The sequence below is a fragment of the Danio rerio genome, chromosome 13 (assembly GCF_049306965.1).
Source record: "Danio rerio strain Tuebingen ecotype United States chromosome 13, GRCz12tu, whole genome shotgun sequence".
NCBI classification, from domain to species: domain Eukaryota; kingdom Metazoa; phylum Chordata; class Actinopteri; order Cypriniformes; family Danionidae; genus Danio; species Danio rerio.
The window spans coordinates 53,955,019-53,978,133 of NC_133188.1; the positions used below are offsets into that span (position 1 = coordinate 53,955,019).

A 23,115-nucleotide genomic window follows, 5' to 3' on the forward strand; every position below is an offset into this window, starting at 1 on the left:
AGACCAGGAAAATATATACTACATGTGTGTTTTAACATGACCATTATAAATAAATGATTTGAAAAATGGGAAAATTTCATATTATCAAGATTCTCTAAATATTTTCATATCAATATTATGATCATTTCTGCATATGAGCACGACTGTTCCTTGCCGCCCTTCCTCAAGATGTTCTGACCTCTGACTTTTGACTGGGTCAGGCTCTGTTTGTCACTGACGTACACTGCTGAAGGTGAACTCACGATACATCAGCCATAATTCACAGATATTCTCATGGCTGGAGGAGCGTGGTAAACTCAGACGGTCACAAGTTAAACGCTTTACAGCTGCTGTATAAACCTTGTAGATGAAATCTGGCTGGGGTTGCAGTAAAACTGGATTGAGTAACACAAGTCTAGCTCAAAACTTCACAAGCAACAGTCTGAATATGAATTACTTGAATAGAAATTTGTTATTCTGGCAAATTCATAAGAAAGAAGTACTGTACATCTTAAAGTTATTTATTTAAGTAAAACACAAGTATTGTGGATCTTTCTCACCTGCAGCTTCTCCACGATGGACATCCAGTGCTCTCCGGCCTGCAGTGCCTCGACTGCAGCTCTGCACAAGAAGTTTGGCCTGAGGAGAAATGGTCGTGCCCAACTGAGCCTGGTTTCGCTCAAGGTTTTTTTTTTTCACTTTGCTCAATTGGTTTGTTCCTCTACTGTCGCCACTGGCTTGCTTGGTTTGGGACTTGTGGAGCTGCGCATCGATGGATTTGCTCTTCAGTGTTTGGACTTTCAGCAGTGAAAAATTAAACCACACTGAACTGAACTAAACTCTAAAAACTGGACTGACACTGTTTTAGTTTACTAGAACTTATGTGAAGCTGCTTTAACACAATCCACATCGTAAAAGCGCTAGAAAATAAAGATAAATTGAACTGAATTTATATTGCACTATAGATGTACACCAGTGAAATTGAATAAAAACAAAGTGTAGTTTCACAGGCTTTTCTGAGAGTACATTGCTTATACAGTGCTGTTTTTAAAAAGCATTAACTATTAAATCTCATTATTAAAAATGACTAGTTTAAAGCAAAAATATGAAACAAAAAGACATCATTTTAAATAAATATATATATTGCATCATTAACAATTTAATAGTGGAGTAAAAAACTTTTACAAAACCAAATGAAACTAAACAAAACACATTTTAAAGCTATAAACATCACTTGGAAAAATATCTAAAAACGAATAATAACTTTGTCTTCAACTATATATTTAATATATTTTTAAAGTCATAAATGTCTGTAACTTATTATTATTATAATTATTATTATAAAATTTTTTTACTATTATTTTTTTTATTTATTTTTTGTAAATCTATTTATTTATTTTATTTATTATTATTTTGTGATTTTTTATTAACGATTCTTAAAGGGTTATGAACCCCCCTTGTTTCAGCAGGGTGTTTTCACACCTCTATTTTGTAAAAAGTCCGGAAAGTGGGCGTGTCCAGCTCTGTTTAGGGGGGAGCGCTGATTTTCAGTCAAAACACACACACACACACACAAACACACACACACACACACACACACAGGGGAGAAAGTGTTTACATGGACATCAGTAATCAAATTATTTGAATGGTTATTTGAATTATTAAATGGTGGACTTTAACTGCAGTTTGGCTGTTTCATTCAGGAATTTTATTCATGCCCCTCATGACAAACAAGATATTTGATTCGAAGAACTGCTCTAAGCGTGTATTTTTCATGCAATGTTTGTTACCGCACGGTGAATGAGAGAAAAAAGCCCTCTGCATTTCTCGGTAACTTAGATGCACTCGGCAGGTAGCGTCAGAAAGCCGTGTGTGTTATTCCGGTCACAAAATGCAGTGAAAATCCTACACGACAGTAAGTTTGATTGTGGTGCTAGTGTGTTTACACTCGGCGTAATAGTTCGTTCGATACGAACTAACTTTGCCATCTGAATAAACAAAGAGCACTGGTCGCTCACCAAATCTGTAGAGACAGAACAATCAACACCAACTAGAGCCGCGTCTTTATTAAGAGGAGACGAGTAGCAAATCCGGATCTCACCATTTCCAGATGAGAAAAGCTCTCGGGTAAACAATGTTCCTTAGACACGTATTGTTGTTGAGCATCGCGTGCACTGTAATCCACACATGAGTCCAGCTGCGCTCTCATAGAGAGAAAATGAAAACAAAACCTTCACCTCAGCAAATTATTAAAGCAACACTGCGCACTTGTTTTGCCAACACAACTGGGCGTCTCTCTGCCGTCTACACTGTAACATTAATGAATATTAATGAATAGAGTGCGCTGATTGGTTTGAACCAAGTCTTACTCATGCATTAATGCAGCACACTCGGAGACGTAATAAGGCACTCCCGGGTACAGACGTCCAGTCTACATGCTGGAACACATGCTAAGATCTCATGGCCGTGACGCAGTTTAAAAAGTTTGTTTCAAACCGGAAGTACGAATTTGCTCGAAATAACGCAAAAACAACCAATTTACAGTTTTTAGTGAAATATATGTGTCCTAATAGTGTTTTTAGCAGTGTGGGACACATATACCACTGTCAACAGCTCAAAACATGTGTGTTGGTGTTTCCTGACCCTTAAACTTTGTATATAAACATGCTGCAAGTCATTAATTCATTCAGTCATTCATTCATTCATTCATTCATTCATTTTCTTTACAGCTTAGTCCCTTTATTAATCTGGGGTCACCACAGCGGAATGAACCGCCAACTTATCCAGCATATGTTTTACACAGCGGATGCCCTTCCAGTCGCAACCCATCACTGGGAAACACCCATACCCCTTATGTTTATTATAATTATATATTTTTTGTTTTTATATCACTATTATTCTATTTATTTGTATTATTTTATTTATCGCTATTATGTTGTGATTTTATTAATGATTTTTGACTGTGTATTAAAACATCCAGCTAGTCATTTCATAACAACAAAACATGAAAAAAATCTTGAAAAATCATCCCGATGAGCAAATAACACGCAAGCAGTGTGATAATAATCCCGTCATTTTTATGATTGCTTTTATTATTATATTATTTTTTTTATTTATTATTATTATTATTTAATTTATTTTATATCTATTTATTTTTTATATTTGGTAAATTTTATTATGATTTTTATCTGTGAATAAAAACATCCAGTGAGTACTGAGAAAATAAAGAGCAAGCACTGTGATAATAATCCCGTCATTTTTATGATTGCTTTTATTATTATATTATTATTTTTATTTATTTATCATTATTATTTTACTTCTTCTATTTTAATTTTTTTAATATCTACTTTATAGTTTTAGTATTTATTTTATATCTTTTTTTCTTATGATTTTTCATTATTGATTTTTAACAAGTGTATAAAAACATCCAGAGAGTCAGTTCATAAAAACAAAAGAACACAAATTCTCTAAATCAACCCACAGCTACAGTCCTGAGAAAATAATGAGCGATCAGTGTAATAATAATCCTGTCATTTATGATTGCTTTTATTATTGTTATATTACTATTTTTATTTTTTAACTATTATTATTTTATTTCTTCCATTTTTTATTTTTTTCATATTTATTTATTTTTATTATGATTTTTAGCAGCGATTTTTAACTTCCAGTGAGTCCTGAGAAAATTAAGATCAAGCAGTGTGATAATAATCCTGTTATTTTTATGATTGCTTTTATTATTATATTATTTTTATTTATTTATTATTATTATTATTTTCTATTTTTTTATTTTGTATCTATTTTTTTCCATATGTATATATTTTTATTCTGATTTTTATCTGTGATTAAAAACATCCAGTAAGCACTGAGAAAATAATGAGCAAGCACTGTGATAATAATCCCGTAATTTTTATAATTTGCTTTTATTATTATATTATTTTTATTTATTTATTATTATTATTTAATTTTTTCTATTTATTTTTTATTTTATATCTATTTATTTCATATGTATATATTTATATTCAGATTTTTATCTGTGATTAAAAACAGCTAGTAAGTACTGAAAAAATAAAGAGCAAGCAGTGTGATAATAATCCCGTCATTTTTATGATTGCTTTTAGAATTATTATTTTATTTTTATTTATTATTATTATTATTATCATTTTATTTCTTCTGCTATTTATTTATTTATTTTATATCTACTTATTTCATATCTATTTGTTTTTATTATAATTTTTATCTGTGATTACAAACATCCAGTGAGTACTGAGAAAATAAAGAGCAAGCAGCGTAATCATAATCCCGTCATTTTAATGATTGTTTTTATTATAATATTATTTTTATTTATTTATTATTATTTTATTTCTTAAATTTTTATTTATTTATTTCATATCTATTTATTTTTATTATGATTTTAGCAGTGATTAAAACATCCAGTGAGTCCTGAGAAAATAAAGAGCAAGCAGTGTGATAATAATCCTGTCATTTTAATGATTGCTTTTATTATTACATTATTATTTATTTATTTATTATTATTATTTTACTTCTTCTATTTTAAATTTTTAATATCTATTTTATAATTTGAGTGTTTATTTTATATATTTTTTTCTTATGATTTTTCATTAATGATTTTTTAACAAGTGTATAAAAACATCCAGAGAATCAGTTCATAAAAACAAAACAACACAAATCCTCTAAATCAACCCACAGCCACAGTCCTGAGAAAATAAAGAGCCATCAGTGTAATAATAATCCCGTGGGAGAGAGAGTGTGTGTGTGAGCAGTGGGAAGCAGAAACACAGGGTTAAAGGTACAGTAGCTCAGCAGTGCGTCAGTAAATCCCTCCTCCATCCGCTTTTCACAGCACAATGAGTCTTCATGCAGCCGGCGGAGGAACTGCTCTCTTTTCCTTCCTCTAAAAACCCTCGTCCACGATTATAAGAATAATAATGCAGAAAGACTCTCTGCCAACTCTGAGTCCTGCTGTGCCGCCGTATGTGATGCTGGGCCTGACGGTGGCCTATACCATCTTCTACTGTCTGCTTTTTGTGTTTGTTTATGTGCAGTTGTGGTTGGTTTTGCGTTACCGGCACAAACGTTTCAGCTATCAGACGGTGTTTCTGTTTCTGTGTCTGCTCTGGGCGGCTCTGCGGGCGCTGCTTTTCTCATTTTATTTCAAAAATTGTGTGACTGTGAACACACTCGGACCTTTCTGCTTCTGGCTGCTCTACTGTTTCCCTGTGTGTCTGCAGTTCTTCACACTCAGCCTCATGAATCTGTACTTCGCACAGGTGAGTTGATGTTCTTTTGGAAATGGCAGAATATTCTGATGGTAAAACAGATGACTGGGATAGTACTTGATTTATGAGTTTATGTAGTGTTTTAGGATAGTAGTTGGAGAATTATGATTAATTACTGAAGTTTATTATTTAGACAGTCAATTAGATTTTTATTTTATGTCATTGTTTATTTTATATTGTACTTTATTTGATTTTTTTTACTTTATTTTATATTTAACGTTTTATTTTATTACAATTCAAATCACTTACGACAGGTGTTATTTTATTTTTTATTTATTTATTTTTTAAATATTTTCAATATATATTTAATTTTAAAATTGAATTAATTTAAGTTTTATTTTATTCTCAGTCACTTAGGAGTGTTTTTATTTAAATTTAGTTAGTGATTCAGTACTTCTGAATCACTTAAAACAGGTGTTTTCTTATTTCATTTTATATTTTTTATTTCAGTTAATTTTATATTTTATTTTATTTTATATTTAATTTTAAAATTACATTTATTTTATTTTATTCTCAGTTACTTAGGAGTGTGTTTTTATTTTAATTTAGTTAGTGATTCAGAAATTCTGAATCACTTACGACAAGTGTTTTCTTATTTCATGTTATTTTATTTTTATATATTTTATTTTATTTTAGATATTTTACATTTATATTTAAGTTTAAAATTAAATACATTTTTATTTCATTTTATTCTCAGTCACTTACGAGTGTGTTTGTGATTCAGTAATTCAGAATCAGTAAAATTACGACAGGTGTTTTCATATATCATTTTATATTTTTGTTTTTAGTTTATTTTATTCTGAGTCACTTACAACGAGTGTGTTTTTTTATTTAGTTAGTAATTCTTAATCAGTTACGACAGGTGTTTTCTTATTTCATGCTATTTTATATTTTATTTTTTTATATTTAGATTTGATTTTAGATATTTTACATTTATATTTAAATTTAAAATTCAAATTATTTTATTTTATTTTTTCTGAGTCACTTACACTGAGCGTGTTTTTATTTTAATTTAGTTTTTAATTTAGTAATTCCGAAACAATTACGACTGGTGTTTTCTTATTTCATGCTATTATATATTTAATTTAATTTTATATTTAATTTCATTTTATATTTCATTTCATTTTATTTTTTATTTCATTTAATATTATATTTTTATTTAATTTTATATTTAATTTTATTAATTCATTTTCTTTTCGGCTTAGTCCCTTTATTAACGGGTTGCCACAGCAGAATGAACCGCCAACTTATCAAGCACGTTTTTACGCAGTCGATGCCCTTCCAGCCGCAATCCATCTCTGGGAAACATCAACACACTCATTCACACTCATACACTACGGACAATTTAGCCTACCCAATTCACCTGTAGCATGTCTTTGGACTCCGGCGCACCCAGGAAGAACATGCAAACTCCACACAGAAACGCCAACTGACTCAGCCAAGGCTTGAACCGGCGACTTTCTTGCTGCATGGTGACAGCACTACCTACTGCGCCACTGCGTCGCCTATTTTATTTTATCTTAGATTTTTTTTATGGCGATGTGGTGGCGCAGTGGGTAGCACAATCACCTCACTGTAAGAAGGTAACTTGTTCATGCCTTGGCTGGATCAGTCGGCATTTCTGTGTGGATTTTGCATGTTCTCCCTGTGTTGGCATGGTTAGCCATGAATTGGGTAGGCTAAATTGGGATTGTGATTGAGTGTGTATGGAAGTTTTCCAGTGATGGGTTGCAGCTGAAAGGTCATCTGCCACGTAAAACGTGCTGGATGAGTTGATGGTTCATCCCGCTGTGGCGACCCCAGATTAATAAAGGGACTAATCTGAAAAGAAAATGAATGAATGAATGATTTTTTTTAATATAAAATTTTATTTATTTTAGATTTTATTTTATTCTATTCTGAGTCACTTACAATGGGTGTTTTCTAACTGGTACTGGTCCTATAATTAATAATTCTTTTCAGCTTTTAACTTAAAGATAATATTTTTGATCATGTAAAAAAAAAATTTTAATTTAGTTAATGATTTAGTTATTTTTTATATAATATTACATTCATTCATAGATTTTTTCTACTTCCTATTTAAAAAAATAATAATTCTGTTATTTGATTCAAGTTATTTGTATAGTGCCTAAGAACAGAATGAGTAAAAAAATTATTCCATCATTTTCATGATTTTGTAATTATTATATTCTAGCAATTTATTATAATATTATACAAATTATTATTTTTCAAAGTAATTTCTAATATGGGGCGTCACAGTGGAAAGCATGATAGCCGCACAGCAAGAAGGTCACTGGTTCAAGCCTCGGCTGGGTCAGTTGGCATTTCTGTGTGGAGTTTGCATGTTCTTCCGGTTTGGCGTGGGTTTCCTCCGGGTGCTCCGGTTTCCCCCACGGTCCAAACACATGCGCTATAGGGGAATTGGGTAAGCTAAACTGGCCTTAGTGTTTGTGTGTGAATGCAAAAGTGTATGGGTGTTTCCCAGTGTTAGGTTGCGGCTGGAAGGGCATCTCATATATATATATATATATATATATAAATATATATTTTCCCAGAGATGGGTTGCGGCTGGAAGGGCATCCGCTGCGTAAAAACTTGCTGGATAAATTGACGGTTCATTCCGCTGTGGCGACCCCGGATAAATAAAGGGACTAAGCCGACAAGAAAATGAATGAATAAATGAATATATATATATATATATATATATATATATATATATATATATATATATATATATATATATATATATATATATATATATATATATATATATACATATATATATATATACATATATATATATACATATATATATATATACATATATATATATATATATATATATATATATATATATATATATATATATATATATATATATATATATATAYACACACACACACACACACACACACACAYATATATATATATATATATATATATATATATATATATATTAAGATAAATGTAAATATATTATAGATTATATTTTATATATAATATATAATTATTTATAATTATATATTATTATTTAGATATTATATATTTTATATTATATTGAACTCATATAAAGAATCTCTCCAAACAATTCCTGCTAGATAAAATCCTAATAAAATGTCATATCAGCAGAGAGAGCTGTCATCTTTCATGAATATTATCTACTACTGTTAATGTAATATATATTACTAATAATTTAATATAGATAAATCTTCCCCATCAAGGATTATTTAGGTGTAAATCATAAAAAGTAAGACAAAGAGTGATATAAGAGCAGTCTGATATTAATTATTCACACTCACTCCGCTGCTCATCATCTCAACCACATTCAATTTTAGGTCCACTGTATATAAGCAATAATTAAATGCACATTGTTTCTGTGACTGATCAACGAGCTCAATGTACATTGTTCCAAAGATCTGCAAAAACCTTGAGGTGAAGAATAAATCTATCCTTCCTGTTTAATTGAGCTTTAGTCGCATATATGCAAATAAATCATTGGTGTGGGCGTAAAGTGTGAGCAAAAAAAAGAGAAGTGAAATCATTGACTGCGCTCTGAAGCTTCAAAACACGTCTATAAAAAAACTGTGGATAATTTACAAGTCATTTAACACAGAGCATTTAGATTAAGAATGACAAAATAAATATAAATAAAAATAAATAAATAAATAAAAAAGATAAAGAATGGCGATGTATATATGTGATTTTAAATGAACTTCTGCAGTGTTTTGTACTGAATAGAGTAGACTTGTCCGAGTTCTTCTTACCTTGCACTTCTATGTAAACATTATTATTATTTATTTGTTTTGTGCATACATTTTCACGTTCTGATGCCAATGGCTAATAATCAAAGTGCTCAAGTGACTATAATCACATGAAATGTTCTTAAGAATAAAATATGATGTGTTTGTGATGATATTATGTCATCATTCTGGCATCATATAAGTGGCATAAAATGGTCTTAAAGGGGTGGTCCACTGTATTTTTAAGGCTTGGCTGTGTTTAAAAGAAAGCAATGTGTGCTCATTCACTTATAAAAAATCTGTAATTATTTAATACATAAATACATCATTATACAATTATATAAAATTAGGTAAAATATATATAATTAGTTATTTATTAGTTAAATCAGAAAAAGAAAAAAAATATATATATACAGTTGAAGTCTGAATTATTAGCCACCCTGAATTATTATCCCTCCTGTTTATTTTTTCCCCAATTTCTGTTTAACAGAGATTTTTTTCAACAAATTTTTAAATCATAATAGTTTTAATAACTCATTTCTAATAACTGATTTATTTTATCTTTTCCATGATGACAGTAAATAATATTAGACTAGATGCTCTTTAAGACACTTCAATACAGCTTAAAGTGACATTTAAAGGCTTACCTAGGTTAATCAGGTTAACTAGGCAGGTTAGTGTAATTAGGCAAGGTATTGTATAATGATGGCTTGTTCTGTAGACTATCAAAAAATATATAGCTTAAAGGGGCTAATAATTGTCCTTAAAAAGTTTTTTTAACTGCTTTTATTCTAGCCAAAATAAAACAAATAAGACTTTCTCCAGAAAAAAAAAAATCAGACATACTGTGATAATTTCCTTGCTCTGTTAAACATCATTTGGAATATATAAAAGAAATTCATAGGGTGGGCTAATAATTCTGACTTCAACAGTATGTATATAAACAGAATTATTTGTTTTATTTGGGCTAGAATAAAAGCAGTTGTTAATTTTTTTAAACATCATTTTAAGGACGATATTATTTGTTTCATTTAATACTTTAAACTATATTTTTTTCAATAGTCTACTGAACAATCCATCGTAGTACAATAATTTGTCTAATTACCCCAACCTGCCTAGTTAACCTAGTTACCCCAGTGAAGCCTTTAAATGTCACTTAAAGCTGTATTGAAGTGTCTTGAACAATATATAGTGTAATATTATTTACTGTTATCATGGCAAAGAGAAAATAAATCAGTTATTAGAAATAAATTATTAAAACTATTATGATTAGAAATGTGCTCTTCGTTAAACAGAAATTGGGGAAAAAATTAAGGGGGACTAATAATTCAGGGGGGCCAATAATTCTGACTTTAACTGTATATATACACACACAGAACAAGAAAGAAGAAACATTGGCTCGGACAAAAAGAGCCAAAAAAGAAAAACACATCTTAGTCACAAAACACATTTAAAACTAGAAAAGGTGTATAACTTAAACCTCAGAAGGGTCACTGCATTGCTGCTAAAAATAATTAATAAGATAATTATTAAAACTACTATGTTTAAAAATATGTCGAAACAATCGTCCCTCTATTAAACAGCACTTGGGAAATATTTAAAAGCATAATACAACTTCACATTGTGTTAATTAATCTTTCTTTAACGCTGCTGTCGGATCAGGTTGGCGAGTGCATATTTTCTCTAGTTTTTGAGACACTTTAGGCCTGAATTAGATGTTATGTAAGACCTGTTTATGATGGACAGTAAACCTGAGAAGAACTGCTTTACGGTCTAGTTTATGTTGTGATTAAAATGCGTGATGATGCTTTACTGTGTTCCTCTTTATCTAAATGTGTCAGTCCTGGTTAAAGAAGTCATGAGTTTGAACACGTATTATGTAATATTATATGATAATATAATATATATGATCTCTGCTAACACACTTTTTTCTTTTGAAACAGGTAATTTTCAAGGCCAAGTCCAAATATTCACCAGAACTTCAGAAATACAGGTCAATATGAATATGGAAATCATCATCTTAAACTCCAGTGTCTAAAAATGTTGTTTGGATTTGTAATTATATAGTTTTATTTTATTTTCTAAACATTTTCATTACATAATATGATTCGTATCTTCTATCGGTCCAAATATTCAACCCCAATTAATTTCTGATTTATTTACGCACTTAATTCTTTTGAAATGTTTCCCACCTCATTCACACGTTTGTTTGTTGTTATTGATTTATGTATTTGTTTTATGTGGCTATTATGTGTTTGTAAATTAAGTGACCCTGAGGTCCTGATTAAGAGTGCTTTATGAAAATGTATTTGTTTTTTTATTTGTTGCTTATTTATTTTATTATTATAATTACTATTTATTCATTTTTTAATGTGGAACAATGCCCCATTTTTATTTAAATTCAAATCTTCATATGAAATGCAAAGGTTTGTCAGTATGAAACTTATGATCTAAAATTGATGCAGACAGCGCCCTCTAGTGGATTTGTCATCTGAGACGTACATTAAATGTAACCTAAGTAGTGAGTTTCAGATTCGCAAAGATGTAAACAGCACCCTCTAGTGGATCTGTCATCTGAGACATACAACAAATCGTACCCTAAGTAGTGAGTTTTAGATTTTCAATGATGTAGACAGCGCCCTCTGGTGGATTTGTCATCCGAGACGTACAATAAAATACGTCCTAAGTAGTAAGTTTCAGATTCGCAAAGATGTAAACAGCACCCTCTAGTGGATTTGTCATCTGAGACGTACAATAAAATGTACCCTAAGTCGTGATTTTCAGATTCGCAAAGAATTAAACAGCATCCTCTAGTGCAGTGGTTCTCAAACTGTGGTACGTGTACCACTAGTGGTACACGGGCTTCCTTTTAGTGGTACGCGGAGGAATGAAGTGTCATGTACATGCTATATATATTTCAAAATTTATCAAAAATGATGTATATAATATGCCATATATGACATATAGCCTATATTAATAATAATTCATTATTATTAATATATATTATTATTAATAATAATAATATATATTATTATTAATAATAATATTAATAATATTATTATTAATATATATTCATTATTATTAATATTATTAACATTATTATTAATATAAATAATTCATATATTAGATTACCTATATAGTTAATCTGCCACGTTTTTTAACTGTGCAGAGTTGTAGCTGCTTTACTGGGCCTACTAGGCTACTGTATTTCAATACTGCTCATTTTGGTGGTACTTGGAGAGAGAATTTTTTTCTGAAGTGGTACTTGATGAAAAAAATTTGAGAACCACTGCTCTAGTGGATTTGTCATCTGAGACATACAATAAAATGTACCCTAAGTAGTAAGTTTCAGATTCGCAAAGATGTAAACAGCACCCTGTAGTGGATTTGTCATCTGAGACGTACAATAAAATGTACCCCAAGTAGTGAGGTTTAGATTCGCAAAGATTTAAACAGCATCCTCTAGTGGATTTTTCATCTGGGATATACAATAAAACATACCCTAAGTAGTGAATTTCAGATTCGCAAAGATGTAAGCAGCGCCCCCTAGTGGATTCATCATCTGAGACGTACAACAAAACGGTAACCTAAGTAGCTAGTTTCAGATTTTCAAAAATGTAAACAGCGACCTCTAGTGGATTTGTCATCTGAGATGTAAAGTAAAATGTACCATAAGTAGTGAATTTCAGATTCGCAACTATCTAAACAGCACCCTCTAGTGGATTTGTCATCTGAGACAATAAAATGTACCCTAAGTAGCGAGTTTCAAATTCGCAAAGATGTAAACAATGTTCTCTAGTTTATTTGTCATCTGAGACATACAATAAAATCTACCCTACGTAGAGAGTTCAGATTCACAACTATGTAAACAGCGTCCTCTAGTGGATTTGTCATCTGAGATGTCCAACAAAACGGTACCCTAAGTAGCGAGTTTCAGATTCGCAAAGATGTAAACAGCGCCCTCTACTGGATTTGTCATCTGAGATGTAAAATAAAATCTACCCTACGTAGTGATTTTTAGATTCGCAACTATGTAAACAGCACCCTCTAGTGGATTTGTCATCTTAGACATAAAATAAAATGTACCCTAAGTAGTGTGTTTTAGATTCACAACTATGTAAACAGCGCCCTCTAGTAGATTTGTCATCTGAGACATAAAATAAAATGTACCCTAAGTAGTGTGTTTTAGATTCGCAACTATGTAAACAGCGCCCTCTAGTAGATTTGTCATCTGAGACATAAAATAAAATGTACCCTAAGTAGTGTGTTTTAGATTCACAACTATGTAAACAGCGCCCTCAGGTAGATTTGTCATCTGAGACATAAAATAAAATGTACCCTAAGTAGTGTGTTTTAGATTCGCAACTATGTAAACAGCGCCCTCTAGTAGATTTGTCATCTGAGACATAAAATAAAATGTACCCTAAGTAGTGTGTTTTAGATTCACAACTATGTAAACAGCGCCCTCAGGTAGATTTGTCATCTGAGACATTAAATATAATATGTACCCTAAGTAGTGTGTTTTAGATTCGCAACTATGTAAACAGCGCCCTCTAGTAGATTTGTCATCTGAGACATTAAATATAATATGTACCCTAAGTAGTGTGTTTTAGATTCGCAACTATGTAAACAGCGCCCTCTAGTAGATTTGTCTTCTGAGACGTACAATAAAATGTACCCTAAGTAGTGAGTTTCAGATTTGCAAAGATGTAAACAGCACCCTCTAGTGGACTCGTCATCTGAAATGTACAATAAAATATACCTTAAGCAGTGTTTCAGATTTGCAAAGATGTAGACAGCACCCTCTAGTGGATTTGTCATCTAAGACGTACAATAAAATGTACCCTGAGTAGACAGTTTCAGATTCACAAAGATGTAAACACTTTTCATGCATATAGTGATTTGCAGAATGAGTGTGTTATACCAGTGTTGTTTTGTGTCAGGCTGCCGCTGTACCTGCTGTTCCTGTCCATCAGTCTGCTGTTCCTGCTGGTCAATCTGACCTGTGCTCTGCTGGGGAAGATAAACAGAGCCAATACTGAGACTGTGGTTCTGGTTCGAGTGACCGTCAATGACTCTCTGTTCGTCCTCTGTGCCGTCTCGCTCTCGCTCTGCCTCTACAGGATCGCCAAGATGTCTCTGGCCAACATCTACCTGGAGGCCAAGGTAGCAGAAAACACACACACTTACCAAAACTGCACAGACACAGTTAAATATATCCATGAATTAGAAGTTTCATGTATTTTGTGATTCTATGTTTGGTTTATTTCTGCTTTTGAATTGCTTTATGGGATCTTGATCTTTCCCCCAAACAACTTTTAACATTGAAAAGTGTAAAAAAAAGTGACTTTTATTGACGTGTAATAGTCTGCAGTGCTATATTGTCAGGGTTGGTGTTGCACATTTCGCCATAAACACCTTGTAATAAACTGCCTGTACATTTTCTGCAATTTTACAGACTTATTTCTCCAGGTATTATACATTATATTATATCAAACTAAAGGTCAATAAACATCACTATGTTAAACTGTAATTTAACTTTTAACATCAGAAGTCAACAGAGCAGAGATCAACATCCCATAATGCAGTTCACCACCGTAAATAAATATGGAAACAGTTAAATAACAGATTTGTTTTAATATTCAGTGCAGCAAGGATAAAGCCAACATCAACATGCTAAACGATATACAGAGGAGCACAGATCACTGTGTTTGTTTTTTTGAACACGGGAATGTCTGAATGAGAAAACTATCAATGTCAGCAGGCTAGTGTTATTTTAGTATTATTTTAGAGATCAGTCAGGTTTTGTTTTGTTCACCAGTGTGTTTTCATATTACAGAAAGAAGCACATGATTTTTTGAGGCACAAGAATGTCTTTTTTAGTATTTGTAAAAAATAAAAATATAATATATTGCTAATCACTAGCAGTGCGATATGGCTGTATATCAGCACTGGTGGGAGGCGTGTGTTGGTCTGCTTTAGCGTCCCAGCAGTGCTGATATACAGCCATATTGCACTGCTACGAATGTGATATTGCGTTTATACAACAGTTCAATGGCATAATCGTGTATATAAAAAAAACACAGAAAGTCTAAAACCCCTTTGCATTAGGAACTAGTTTCTTACGCCATTCATACACATCAACAGCTGACGTCAGAACAGCAGAAGCCGTTACTAATTCACCAACGTCACTTTAGAGTTGACTTTTGAATGATTCTCTAGCGTAATGTCTAAAGTGATGAAAAAAAAGGCTTGCTTACATTTTAAGATTACAAGGCTGAAAGGCATGAGATGCCCTCCGTCTACAGAGGTATCTTCTTACAGTGTTACAGTCTAGAGTATTTCTCTTTTGCAATCGGCTCATCACAATAATTAATCCCGAAAAAAGCAGCGCAATCACCACTAGACTTCTGTTGTGTTCGTGATAAGGAGGGAGTGTTTAGGGGTGAGGTCTCTGAACACACACACACACACACACACACACACACAAATATGTAAATATAAAGATATGCAGTATCAGCACAATTTCTAATCACCTAACAACATATAATATTTAGTAGGAGACACCCACCACATACAATCAGATATATATATTCCATATCTGATATAAATCTATCTTTCACAAACAGATGACGGAATGTTGTCTAAAGGATAAGTTTTCCTTATCATCACTCACACACTCACACACACCAAGACTGACACAGACAGACACACAGAGCAAACACACAGGAGAAACACAGAAAAATATAAGACTAAACATAATGAAATGTTTATGGTAATAGTTTATTCATTATAATATAATATAATATAATATAATATAATATAATATAATATAATATAATATAATATAATAATTTAATAGAATAATAAATTATCTAATAACAGAAACAGAGAAGTATAAGGCTAAACATAAAGAAATATTTAGTGATAGTTTATTAATTATAATATAATACAATATATTTATATTCATAGTATAATAATATAATATAATATAATATAATATAATACTATTAACAGTTTAATCTAAATAATAAAATTTCATGCAATAATTGTATATATATATATATATATATATATATATATATATAGAGAGAGAGAGAGAGAGAGAGAGAGAGAGAGAGAGAGAGAGAGAGAGAGAGAGAGGTGGACTGGCCATAGGGATGGTCTGGCCTGCAACCTTGATTCTGGCCACCCCCCACCCCACCCCTGGTGTGTTTCATGATCGTGCTTTGCTTGTTTTTGTGGTAAATATTTATATTATTAAATCTCCATTACATGTCACATTTGGATCCCCACTTCATTTCTATCTTCACCCTACACGATTTACCTCTAGAGAAGCTGTTAAATTAGGTTATTTCCCTTAAGTTCCTTTTAAACTCTGTCTATTTTATTTATTGTGACTGGACTATATGCTGTTGTGTGCAGGGCACTTCTGTGTGTCAGGTGACATTGATCGGGGTGACGGTGGTCCTGCTGTACTCGTCCCGTGCCTGTTATAACCTGGTGGTTTTGGCACTGACGAAAATCAAGAGCATCAACTCCTTTGACTACGACTGGTACAATGTATCAGACCAAGTATGTGCCAAAAACTCACAACAGAAATCTGAAAAGTCTTCCATTTTCGATGTATATTAATATTTAGCAGAAAAAATAAAACAGACCACAATAATGTGCTTAGAATGGAAATGGGTCATCTGATTAAAATTTTACAGGGGGTTTTTCTATCATGTAAAATGTCTTCAATACTTGTAAAAACGTCCACCTTTTTTATAATAATAATAATAATAATTATTATTATCATTTTTATTATCATCATTAATTATTATTATTTAGAAAAATCAAATATGATCGTTAGGTTTTTGAGGTAGATATATTTCCAGAACCTTTACTTTCTCCATTCTTCGGTGGTGAAATGAATTTCCTAAACCTCTACTGCTGCGTTCACACCAGACGCGGAAGAAGCATCACGCGTGAGTGAAGTCAATGCAAAGGTGCGAATAGACATCCTGCGGCGTGTTATGCAAGAATGAGGCTTTACGAATGATGAGATTTGCGCAAATGAAGCAGCATGAGTTGAGCGTTTTGTGCAACAAATTGATCAAGTTGGAAAAATTTAACTTCAGATTTTAACCAATCAGGAGCTTTCTCGTGTGGGGGCGTGGTTAAGTGTCCCAAGTGGAAAATCCTTCTGCAGACAGCGACAACAGTTCATCAAACTGGGCTCCGCTCAGTCGGAAGCACAGCCGAAAGCTTCCATGATCCAGAAATAGTTTCTGAGCTCACAGAGCTGGGTGTACCTCTAAAAGGATCTAGTGGTCTCAGACACGGCTCCAAAATATTCTACACTGTTTTTCAGCCTTCCACAGCTATTCTCTCCATAAAATCCATGTTAGCCATTAAGCAACGAAGCTAGAGCCACCGGGCAGACAGAAGTCCCGCTCATGACTCGAATCCGCGTCTATTGTGAAGTGAATTTGACGCACGATTGAAGCTATTAAACTCTAAATGTTCACGCGTCTATATACACTCAAATAGAGCAATTTATTGGTGCTTGCCACGTCTGGTGTGAACACAGCACTCAACACCTTAAATATTTAGAAAAATATATAATTGTTCATCAACCATCAACCATTAAATGACATTATGCATTGAATCGACAGTGTTTTAATCATAAAACTATACTGTAAATAAAATGTTAGCATTTATTTTATATTTTTAATACATTGGATGATTTGTCATTTTTATTTGTCTACAGGGTTGTTGAATGCTTAATTCTGATTGGCTGGTTGTTTATTTTCAGATATCGCCATCTCGAGTGTGCATTATTTTCTATTAATTAAATGGCTGGTCATCAATTATTTCTCACTTCTCTAATCTGCAGCACTGTTATAAAGATCTCACCGATGTACATTTACATTGCACTGATAACAAATTGAATATTATTTGATATTTGGTAATGATGCGTCTTCATGAATTTGGCCATATGTGTGATATTTGTAAGAGCTGAGGTTTTTCTCTACAGGCAGATCTGAAGTCGACACTGGGCGATGCTGGATATGTGGTTTTCGGGGTGATCCTGTTTGTTTGGGAGCTGCTGCCCACATCTCTGGTGGTTTACTTTTTCAGAGTTCGTAAACCAACTCTGGATCGGGTATATGAGTTTTTATACAGATTTTATTAGCGCTTTAAGCTAAATACTGTCTTGCAAAATAACAAGCAAAATATAATGTATTGTCATCACGGCAAAGATAAAAAACAACTGCTATGTCTTCTGTTAAAAAGCTCTTGGAAATATTTTAAAAATCATAAATTCACAGGAAGGCAAATAATTTTATCTTAATAACTGTACATCACATAATTAATCTTTTTTATTTACTCATCTATTTTTCCTTTATTATTATTATTATCATTATTATTAATACTTATTTATTTATTACTTATTAGTACAGCCAGCAGGGGGCGCTCAATCCATGGTCTGTGTGTGTCCTAGCGCCCCAGTATAGTGAACGGGACTCTATACTGTCAGTGAGCGCCGTCTTTCGGATGAGATGTTAAACCGAGGTCCTGACTCTCTGCGGTCATTAATAATCCCATGGCACCTCTGGTAAAGAGTAGGGGTGTAATTCTGGTTTCCTGGCAAAATTGTCAGGATGCTGCAGTGCACACTGGTGGTGTTGTAGAGAGACCCTCCTCATGATCGTGAAGCGCTTTGGGAGAATGGTAGAGCTGAAGATCTTTGACTGAACCCGACGGGACCCACTTCAGGTTTAATTTCTATCATTTTAGACAGGGTCAGGTCGGGCCGGGCTTGGCTTGCACAGTAAATGAATAGTCATGATGCATTTTGATTAGCGCGAGAAAGTAGCCTAATCAACTCGTTTGTTACAACATTAAAATCCATCCATGCAAAGGTAAAACAAATTACGACAGAGAAAGTCAAAAAGAGCGAATTTCGACTGTGGTCAGGCCAGATGCAAGTCCAACAAGAACGGTCTTTCTAGTTGCCAATGTATTACGGCGGTCACTCATACACTGCGTATTACGGTAGAGCGCTAAACAGCAATGTATGTGCACTGCAATGTATGAGCAATGTGTGACAGAAAGATGACAGGGAAGATGACGAGTTCACTCGCTACCTTGAAACCGCTGTCATGAAAAATTAAATGGATGTTCTTGGCCAGTAAAAGATGAACTAAAATTCCTACTTAAAACTTGTCAAATTAGCCAGATCAGATCTATGCATCTCAGCCTGTAGCAGCAGCAGTGAAAGGGTGTTCAGTGCTGCTGGATGCACCATCCTGAGCGCAGGACTGCGCTGAAGCCATTTACAGTAGATTCAATAATGTTCCTCCAAAAAAACAAGTAGCCTAATCTTGGTGAGTAAAGGGTTTTCAAATTATAAATAAATATTAATTAAACCCTTAAATCATAATGTAGACAGAGTATACAGGCTAATGTTGACATTAATCGTTTAATATTCAGCTTTACTGTCTCCTTAATGCCAGATTGTAAAGAGAAGTGGCGAAACAAATCTCGCAGAGCCTTTATCTTAATTCCGTTATTGCCAAAATACCCGTCATCATTTATAATTCATTTGAATTTAATTAGCTAAAAAAAGACTTATTTTACTGATGTGTTGGCCAATTTAAAGGCTAGGTGTACCCAGGCCTATTCAGAGTGCTGAGATGTTACGATGTTACTGAGGACTTATTTTATTTCTTTGTTCCAATTTATGTAAATTATATTAAAACACATATAAACGACTCATTCTTGAAAAAAAGGGCTGTGTGCCTGTGCAATATTGAATAATGTCTTGCTGTAAACGGGTTCAGGCTATATAAAGTCGTCAATCAAAATGTATCTGTCTGGCTTGGGCTGAATTCTGTCAGGCTCGGGCCCATTAGGGCCTAATTTTTATCGCCTGATTACAGTTCTAGTGTATGATGATAACTGCGCTATATAAATACAAATTACAATACATAATGATATTATTTATACAAATACAAATATATATATAATTAACAATTATATAAAATGTAATTATAATATAATAATAAAAAATATATTAATTATAAAAATATAATATATATTAATAATTATATATATATATATATATATATATATATATATATATATATATATATATATATATATATGTATATATATATATATATATATATATATATATATATATATATATATATATATATATAAATCCAAAAAATTTCTTTATTATGATATAAAAATGTATACAATTTTTAAAAAATATTTATCGTTTTTTTATTCATTTATTTATAATTTTACGTAGAGGTCAGTATATTGTATATATGTACTTGCATGCATATATGTATTTTTATGTGTAATTATCTAGTGTTTTATTTAGCTTTTTTTTTATTTTTTTTTTTATTTGTATTACTTTATTTAAAAAAATGTATCAAAAAAAATTTAATAAAAATCTTATGCTCATAACGAGCTCTTCAGAAATGATTTATTATCTATAATTAGTCCATCTAAATAGTCTACAAAACAATCAATTGATTCACTTTTGTCAATGTGTGTAAATATATATATATATATATATATATATATATATATATATATATATAAATTCAGGTTTTAGTAATTTTAGCAATATTATTTAAAAATATGCAAATGTTTAGATGTTTAAAGAGCAATACAATTAGTAAAAAAATATTTTGTGTCATATAAATACCGTAATAAATTGCTTGTTTATGTTAGTAAATACATTAACTAATGGAGCATTATTTTACAGTGTTGCCCTCATAACTGTTGTTTCTCATTGGTCTGTAGAGTGCGTCAGTGATCCCAGGTCACATGTTCTCATCTAGAGCGTATTTCTTTGACAACCCGCGGCGATACGACAGCGACGACGACCTCGCCTGGAGCATCATACCACAGAACATTCAAGCCAGGTCAGAATTACAGTTAACACCAATATTAAATCAAATCTGACCATATTTACTTCACAAATGCACATTACTGATGTTACTATGAAAGATTCATCTGTACAGTAAAATATTGATATTAGTGCTCAAAAATGACAACCATAAGAAAGAGTGCAAAATATGAAAAATTTGTAGTATGGTAGTCCTATGGTGGTTACAAAAGCATCTACTTAAAAACTAAATGTTTATGTGATGTAAATTTGAGAATTTTTGGAGATACATGATGCAACAATGATGTGGTTAAACTCTAACATGCTAACAAACTATTTTGAATGACCAGTGTAAAGTCTGACTATTTTAATATTACAAAAAAAATACTATAAATCACAGTCAAATCAATTAAATGTTTAGTATTTTTACTATTTTCAATAGTTATTTGCCGTATTAAATTATATATACATACACTCATTGGCCACTTTATTAGGTACACCTTACTAGGGTTGGACCTTCTTTTGCCTTCAAATCTGCCTTAATCCTTTGTGGCATAGACTGAACAAGGTACTGGAAATATTCCTCAGAGATTTTGCTCCATATTGACATGATAGCATTACACAGTTGCAGCAGATTTGTCGTGATGCCAATCTCCCATTCCACCACATCCCAAAGGTGCCATTTGAGTACAGTGAACTCATTGACATGTTTAAGAAACCAGTCTGAGATGATTCACGCTTTATGGCATGGTGCGTTATCCTGCTGGAAGTAGAAGATGGAGACACTGTGCTCATAAAGGGATGGACATGGTCAGCAACAATACTCAGGTAGGCTGTGATGTTGACACGATGCTCAATTGATACTAATGAGCCCAAAGTGTGCAAGAAAATCTCCCCCACACCATTACACCACCACCACCAGCCTGAACCGCTGATACAAGGCATGCCATGCTTTCATGTTGCTGATACCAAATTCTGCCCCGAGCATCCGAATGTGTCAGCAGAAATGGAGACTCATCAGAGCAGGCAATGTTTCTCCAATCTTCTATTGTCCAGTTTTGGTGAGTCTGTGTGAATTGTAGCCTCAGTTTCCTGTTCTTAGCTGACAGGAGCGGCACCCGGTGTGCTCTTCTGCTGCTGTAGCCCATCCGCCTTAAGGATGAATGTGTTGTGTGTTCAGAGATGCTCTTCTGCAGACCTCGGTTGTATAACGATTGGTTACGTCAGACCATTCTCCTCTGAGCTCTGACATCAACAAGGCATTTGAACCCACAGAACTGCCGCTCACTGGATATTTCCTCCTTGTCGGACCATTCTCTGTAAACCCTAGAGATGGTTGTGCGTGAAAATCCCAGTAGATCAGCAGTTTCTGAAATACTCAGGCACCAACAACCATGCCACGTTCAAAGTCACTTAAATCCCCTTTCTTCCCCAATCTGCTGCCATCTGATTGGCTAATTAGAAATTTGCTTTAACAAGCAGTTGGACAGGTGTACCTAATAAAGTGGCCAATGAGTGCATATAACACAAACATAATACAATACTATACTAAACAAATCAACACTATTTATATATGCGTAGATCTATAATTTGTATTATAGATAAACATTTTCTCATGAATAAACATTTTTTCGAATAAATGCATAGACTGTACACACACACAGATCAACATTTATTGACAGCTCTAAAAAAAGAAAAATCAGAGGTGAATATTATTTCCTACCACAAAAAAAAAAAAAATAAAATAAAAAACATCAAAAGGCTACACTTCACAGGAAAAAAAAAAGATTTAAACTTCACTCATGAAGTTCAGGCCTCAATGAGTACTGCATACGCTGAAGAGTTCATTTAACCAGAAGAGTTTAATTGACTGTCGTGTGCTTTCATTCACAGTTTTACGTCAGACAGTTATGACTGGAGCTGTCGAAACAACAGCTTCACCGCCTACACTGAAGCAGAAGAGTCTCACTTAGCACCAGAAGAGCTAAATCCATACTAGAGGCTTTCTAATGAGGAGGCCATGATTTTGCACATACCACCGATGTCTTTTACCTACTGTATATTTATAGGGAATCTCAACGTAATACAACAGCAGCGCTCTGGAAGCAAAACTACCAATCATTTTCATTCATTCATTTTCTTTTCAACTTTAATCTGGGGTCGCCACAGTGGAATGAACCGCCAACTTATCCAGCATTTGTTT

At 32.6% G+C, this 23,115-nt stretch overlaps 1 protein-coding gene and 1 long non-coding RNA gene across 3 annotated transcripts in view; one reads left to right on the plus strand and one right to left on the minus strand.

The window, feature by feature from the left end:
• Positions 1-539: 539 nt before the first annotated feature.
• The window catches only part of LOC141377077 (uncharacterized), a 29,972-nt gene continuing 7,396 nt past the window's right edge, over positions 540-23,115 (minus strand). The window contains exons 3-4 of one of the 2 annotated variants that reach the window (XR_012388994.1): positions 13,973-14,170; positions 540-618 (exon numbers count right to left, since the gene is read on the minus strand). This is a non-coding gene — a long non-coding RNA (uncharacterized lncRNA). Of the gene's footprint in view, positions 619-1,997; positions 2,177-13,972; positions 14,171-23,115 lie in introns of those variants that run through there. The other variant, XR_012388995.1, reaches the window with a different exon arrangement.
• gpr137ba (G protein-coupled receptor 137Ba) lies at positions 4,702-23,102 on the plus strand. Its single transcript, NM_001424033.1, is given in 7 exon segments — positions 4,702-5,267; positions 10,960-11,009; positions 13,960-14,182; positions 16,442-16,591; positions 18,039-18,167; positions 20,828-20,949; positions 22,806-23,102. Coding segments are annotated over 7 exon segments (1,122 nt in total). The 5' UTR covers positions 4,702-4,925; the 3' UTR covers positions 22,912-23,102.